This window comes from Branchiostoma belcheri, unplaced genomic scaffold (assembly GCF_001625305.1).
Source record: "Branchiostoma belcheri isolate BF01 breed outbred unplaced genomic scaffold, Haploidv18h27 scaffold94, whole genome shotgun sequence".
In the NCBI taxonomy this organism is placed as follows: Eukaryota; Metazoa; Chordata; class Leptocardii; order Amphioxiformes; family Branchiostomatidae; genus Branchiostoma; species Branchiostoma belcheri.
In genome coordinates, this window is record NW_017804620.1 from 1,344,166 (window position 1) to 1,351,240 (window position 7,075).

Here is a 7,075-nt window from a genome sequence, read left to right on the forward strand (position 1 = left end):
GGTTTTGATATCTCATGATCTGGACATGCATAGGGTCATGAATTTTGGTTGGTAGATAGCTCTTGGGGTAGGGAAGAAGTGACATGAGTTTGATATCTCATGATCTGGACATGCTAGGGTCATGAATTTTGGTTGGTAGATAGCTCTTGGGGTAGGGAAGAAGTGACATGAGTTTGGGTCCACTATATAGCTCCTTGTTCTAGAACTGCAGGAGCATTTGTTGAAAAAAATTTGAAGGACGATAACTCCTATAGGAAAGCCGACAGGGGTCCCAAAATCTAATTGTTTCTAGGTCTCATTAAGACCTACCCACTTACCAAGTTTCATTCCAATCCATCCATTGCTTCTCGAGTTATCTTGCTAAACCACACACATACAGTCATACATACATACATACATACATGTACATACATACAAACGCTACTAAAAACATAACCTTCTTGGCGAAGGTAATTATCCTAGCTGTGTGATAACCATTAGAACCCATGTGATTCAGTTACTTGCTATCACATGGGCCGGAACACCCATATCAAATGTTAGGCCACACCGACTTAATTTTATGGATCACATCCTCTGAAGTCCCCCAAACTAAACCTGAGAGGAATACAAAGCCGGCACTTGCAGGACTTTTTGCGTAATTTATGAATCTGAGTATGTACTAAGTTCTTGAGTCGTGGAGCTTTGGCAGCCTGGGTGCCGTCCTCCAGAGTTACCACCGGCTTCGTATTGTCGATAACTACCATGGACTACCCAGGCCTAGAGACAGGCCGGATGTGATCTTTTTTTTTTTGAACAGGCGAAAATCAATGTTAGCGGATGTCATCCATAAAATCAAGTCGGTGTGGCCTTACCACACCGCACATGTGACAAAATGTATTCAACTGCATGCTGAAGAGTTGATGTTTTGTTGCAGCACACGTCTGTCCCTGTGTAAGCTGTGGAAGGCTGTTGTTCTCAAGGATGAGGAGAACATGAAGGGATTTTCCTACCAACTTGGAGTCAAAGGTTGGAATGAATGAAGGACTATTTTTGTCCTGAACACTTTTGGGCTGTTTTCAGACCAAAAATGTATATTTGAGCTCCTGCCTTGGAATTAAAAATGATAGCTGCATGTCCAAAAGAACAAGATTTTAAATCGGGGTGCCTTGGACAAATGCACACAGGCTATCAGTCACATTTGTTTTTGTATTTTAGGACTTAAGGATATTTTTGGCTAACAAAATTATACATGTCATGTATATCTCGTGTTCCTGTGTCATATATACTAATTAATGTAAAAGCAAAATGTCCTGGAATTTGGTAAATTTGGTAAACATTTTGTAGACCTTTTGTAAACCTCCTTTGCCTGTATTCAGTCACTCAGTATCAGAGAAACATGACCATTGTGTACATGTATGTTGTATGACAGATTGTCCTCCAATAGGCCAGTATATCCAAGGTGTCAAAAGCTATTTTCTTGTGCATGATTAGATAGTATGAATGACATAAATGACTGTTGTTTAAACAAAAGCTATTTTCTTGTGCATGATTAGGCCACACAAATTTGATTTGTTGCTTCTCGGATTCGCCCTGTCCTTTTTTTTCTGATTTGCAAAGAAAAAAATTTTTTTTGGTTCTAAATTAACTGCAAAATGCTCAATGAAAGACATTTTAATCCCAACGGTTGAAAAAAGTCCCTTTCTTCCTAGTTCTTATTAAGTTTTTCAATGTAACAATGCAATTTTGTTTCATAAAAAGTTCAAAATCTATTGTTTTAATCTTAACCCAGCCTGGTATGTTCACTTCATAGCTCATATTGTAACATTTCCTTCTATCAAAATTAAGGGGTGTCTTGGCCTGTTTTTTTTTTAATTATGCCCTGTCGCTCCTGATTTTGTTTGAAAAAATCCGAGAAGCAAAAAATTAAATTGGTGTGGCCTTAGATAGTAATGACATAAATGACTGTTTTTTTTAACAGACTGGTACCTGTTCTGTGAAATCCTGATGCAGCGACCAATCCACATCCAGTCTGGAGGCTACATGAGTTTTAAGGCTCAGATGACTCCTGAGGACATGAAGTACATGAGGAAGATGGCGGTGGACCATTTTGATCGCATCATGGTGGTCCTGAAGGACCTCCCCAGGTCTATGCTGCTGGTTTTTAGGTTAGTCTTTGATTTTTGATTTTATTAGTTTGTACATTAAACAATACAGACAGTAATAATACAAATTAAACAAGGATAAAAACAGCTGCAGGAGGAGGGGAGAAGCATGGAATGCTTATACAAGGCCCTCCTCTTCTAAACGATACAAAATTAAATATAATCAATAAATGGAAATAATACAATAGAAAATGGAAATAATATAATAGGGATAATCAAGATAAGGTATGACAATGAAATAAGGTAATGTAAGTTATAAATACAGTACAATAATGATAATGATAATAATTAGTATGAGTTTAGATAAGAAAAAAACACTAAAATGAAACTACTACAGGGGGCTAGGTTCATTTATCAGATGGTTTTTCAAAGCTTGTTTAAATGAGAGAAAAGACAAGGTAGGATTCTTTAGGGCTGGAGTTAGTTCATTCCATAAGGTGACACCTTTGTATCTAACCGACATTTGGGCAAGAGAAGTTTTTATTAGGGGGATATGAAAATCAGAACGTTTGCGAGTTTGATAGTTGTGAATCTGTGAACGAAGACTAAAAGAATCATCAAAAGTATCCGGGTCTTTATGGTTTATATATTGGGCTACGAAAAGGGGAAGTTGAAATCTGTTTATGTCATAAATGTTCAAAAGTCTAAGTTTTTTTAATAGATGTGTTCTCATGTTCATATTCATGACAAATGTGGCTCACTAACATTGGAGAATACAAACTAAGATATGTGAGCGATTGATGGGAAAGTGCTTTCATTAGAATGTTAATTGACTTATTGGTGGACAGATTCTTGTCATCTTTGGGATGTTGGTACTAGTACCTTTAAGTTTAATTACTCTAGATCTGTGAAGGAGCTATGCCTCCTGCAGGAGTATTGTGGTCAAACGTTTTTTGTGTTCGCAGCTAAAACACAATGTTTCTTTCTAATCAGCATGTAATTTTATACATTGTCTGCAGGCATGCCCTTGGTGATGCACGTGTCTTTATTTTTACTGTTACGGTAGCTGTTTTCACGGTCAATGTAATATTTCAGATGCACCCCTACAATACATTTATGAGGCAAATTGGAATGGTTTGCATAATTCTTCTGGTGAAGGTGTGCGAAACCTTTTCTTACCTTTGCCAGAAGGTTCATAGTATATCTTCAGTAGTGTTTGGGTGTAATATTTGTATGTGGTTTATAAGGATAACTCAAGAAACTATGAATGGATCATCATACATGTGCATGTAGATGGGTAGGTCTTGATGACACTCCAAAATTTTTAGATTTTGGGCTCCCTAGTGGCTTGTTATGGTACCTCACTTCTACAAAGAGAAGTGCATTTAGTTAAAACAACATCATCACCCTGTCCAATGACTTCTTATTTTCCCCACAGGAACATCAACACCATCCGCTCTATCAACTCCCAGCTGGGCCATCCTGTAGACAGGTACACCATCATGGCAAAATGGTAAGCAGTACGGTAACTGTTTGTGGAGAGCCTTATGAAAAAACTTGCTCAGAACATGACATTGGTTATTTTGTGGACTGGCTACTCTCTTCTTGCAGCCAGTGGCTGAATTGTGAGGAGCTCACACTTACTGGGGCTGTTAAATATAATCGCAAGGGTCTGGAGCGGCTGCTATTCGGCACTAACCGAGTGCAGTCATTAGAACTATAGGGTTTGAACCACTCACCCTGGGAAGGTTCCCTACTCATTACAAATTGTAAGAAACAGAGGCGAGCAGTAGAAACAGAAAGAAACCCCTGGTCCCGGGTCGGGGTTTGAACCCACGACCTCCGGAGCACCAGCTAAAAGGTCTAAACCCATCAGCCGGGTCAGTTGGTAATGCCTATAAACCCCCCACTGTTACACAATAAGTGTGGTGGGTTCTTTAATGTGCGTGGGGTGTGGCTCTCCCCAAACATAGGACCTCCATTTAACCTTCTTGAGTTGAACACTCTGGGAATTGTGCAAGTAATGGAAGTTATTGTACAATGAAAATTGTTTTGAATTAAAAAGCTGCTGCAAGTGTACATGTAAATGTTCTTAGTACTAGTCATACTCTCATGTACAAGTTGTATCCTCTTCACACACAATAGTGGTCTGATTTAGTAAATCTTAGGGTGATCTAGAAAGTTAATTGACAAATATTTTGTTATAAAATTCGGTAGTTAGGTAAGGCTGGTGACCTACGTAAAACAAAGGAAATGTTCCCCATGTGTGGTTCAGACTGTAGTACAGTCAAATGGCCGCACCTTTTGTAGGTATTGAGGTCATCTGAGAGAGCCCAGAATGGCAGCCGCACCAAACCCTTACGATTCAGCCCTACCAATTGTTGACTCCTCACAATTCAACCCTTGGTTGCGTGGAGAGAGTAGCCAGCCCACACAATAACAGTAACAACAGTTTTTGTCCCTCCTGTTTCCCCACAAGTACTTATTGAGTACATTCTTCCACCGACGAGCCTCACGCAATCCCTGTATAGCCATCTGTATCCATCCATTTTGTAGGAGAGCTCTAGTTTCCCTATCTGGTTTAGAGTTCTGACATTTCATGTGTCAATGCTTAATGTTATTTCAAATTTAAATCACATTGTTGTTGATGTACCAGTTGCAATGGAAGGCATGGAACCTTAGTATACTTTTAGTTTTACAGCCAAAGTCAACAACACAGTTTGAATGAGTATTAAGTGTTTGATTGCCAGAAGTCTGACATAATTACTTTATTGTTGTTGCAGTGCAATAAAGGGAGTGAGTGCAGAGAGAAGGAAGCAGGTGTCCCTGGTGAGCAGGATTAGGGCTGCCTGGGAGAGTCTGGTCTTTGACTGTTTACTCAGGTAGGTCTTATTCAGATAGGAAGACACACAGAAAGACTGCTGGTGTCTGGTCACAGTCGTAATTGGTGAGGGCTTCAGAGGGGGGACTGGAGGTAGCTGCCCGCCTTTTTGGTTGGTGAGGGCTTTGGAACAAAGGACTGGTGGTGTCTACTCACTGTCGTAATGGGTTAGGGCTTCGTGCCAACATCTGAAAGGGTTTGCTACAGCCTGGTACTCACCGTTGAGATCAGTGAAGTCTGGCTTGCTAATCTACATGTAACTGTTATAAGGCCTGGTCACAACCCGCTGTACGTGCTTCTGCATGCTGTCTACGTGCAAAAACGTGGGCAAATGTAGGGAATCTGTGCGTGGTGAGTACCACCTCCGTGCGGAATCCTACGGATTTGGGAGCACGCAGACATGCCGTAGAACTTTAAGTGCATGTAAAACTTTTTCTGTGTGCGGTCTGCGGATTCACCACCCGTACGTGCGAGTACGTGCGACCCGCGTGCCCCCGTACGTACCGTACAGAAGAAGCACGTGTGAGTACGGCCTCCTTACGGTAAAGTTGCAATTGCACAGAGATCGTACGTTGTAAGCACGTAGTACAACTCACTTCTCTCGCACAACGAACAATGCACACAACCGCTCACGGCCAGACGTGGCGTGCAGACCACACTCTTACACCTTGCGCAACCGTGCGAGTGACGTGCGTCGATGCCACTCCTTCCCCATTTTTTCAGAAAAAACGTAGCAGACGTAGCCTCCCAAAAACGTACAGACAAAAAGCATGTACGGCCGGTTGTGACCAGGGCTTTAAGGACTGACATGTGGGCTCAGGATGATGGCCTGATCTTTCCAGCTACCAGCAGGTCTAAAGTGGAGGCGTCATGAGTGACGGCTGTTCTAGCAGAGAAGACAAATTCATGTGCCCAGCTCACTTCCCGGACTACCCTGTCATGTGATTTTAAGGCCGCTGAATTTTTTTTGGCAAATCAGAAGAAAATAAAGCGTGCAAACCCAAGAACCAATTGCTTAAATTGCTGTGGCCATATGTTTGTTTCTGTTTATTCCAGGTATGAACGGTGGCACATGTGGCTGACGACATGTTACGTGAGGTTGCTGGGAAGGCTGGGCATGGCTCCTGCAGAGCTGCTGCAGCTGACTGCACAGCTGCAGGCATGACCACGTCTCAGCACACAGGCTGCAGCAGCTGCAGGCATTGCAGAAAGATGTACAGTGTCATGTTCACAGATATTGACTCCTTCTCAGTGAAATTTTTTTTAACATTGTTGGTCAGTGCAAAGCTACAGGGACTGTGCTACAGTAGGTAGTAGGTACATGTACACATATTTACCCAAAATGGTAAGAAGACAGTCTGGAGAATAATGTAAAGTTTAATGAGAGGCCAAATAGTGTATAATAGTGTAGTAAAAATGATTGTGTTATTTAGGCCACACTGTTTTCATGTTGACATCCGCGAGCTTTGACTTTAAATTTGCCTGTTCTCAAAAAAAATCACCTCTGAGGACCTTTAGCAACCTCCAGAGTCCATGGTAGCTAGCAACAATAGGGAACTGGCAGTAACTATGGAGGATGGCACCCAGGCTACCAAAGGTCCATGGAAAAAAGGCCAGCACATGGCTTGTCATAAAAGTCGCTATGTACTACTGCAAATTCACAGTACCAGCTTTGTGTTCCTGTGGTTTTGCAGCTTTTTTGGGGCTGGATTTTTTTCTTTTTTTTTTCCATTCACCTGTGCGCAACTAGTTTGGGGGTCTGCAGAGGATGTCATCCATAAAATTGAGTGTGTGAGGTAGTGATGCATACCTAAACACAATTTTAGGTTCAGGTCCGGATTCAAGTCCAGAAGTTTAGGTTCAGTTCCGGACTTGTAAGTCTGGACCTAAACCCATAGCATATACAAAATTGCATGGTGGCAACCTTACAATGTTGTTTGGCCACATAACATGGAGGCCGGTACATAACGATGCCCGATGGCAATGTTTTCTTCGTTTTGCAGCAAAGATTTTACAATCTATGGAAGGTTTTAGGTGGTTTGGAAAGAAAAGGGGTCTGTGAAATGGTCTTTTATGGTAATAAGTCCGGACTCGGTTCTTGACTTTTAGGTTT

The 7,075-nt window shown here is 41.5% G+C and overlaps 1 protein-coding gene across 1 annotated transcript in view; it reads left to right on the forward strand.

Annotated features, from left to right (window-relative positions):
• Positions 1 to 6,744, forward strand: part of LOC109461631 (uncharacterized aarF domain-containing protein kinase 5-like) — an 18,877-nt gene extending 12,133 nt beyond the window's left edge. The window contains exons 11-15 of the mRNA XM_019758010.1: positions 914 to 1,005; positions 1,958 to 2,144; positions 3,520 to 3,594; positions 4,865 to 4,963; positions 6,019 to 6,744. Of these exons, the coding sequence (XP_019613569.1) occupies positions 914 to 1,005; positions 1,958 to 2,144; positions 3,520 to 3,594; positions 4,865 to 4,963; positions 6,019 to 6,127 (562 nt within the window). The 3' untranslated portion in view covers positions 6,128 to 6,744. The remainder of the gene's footprint in view (positions 1 to 913; positions 1,006 to 1,957; positions 2,145 to 3,519; positions 3,595 to 4,864; positions 4,964 to 6,018) is intronic.
• Positions 6,745 to 7,075: the final 331 nt, after the last annotated feature.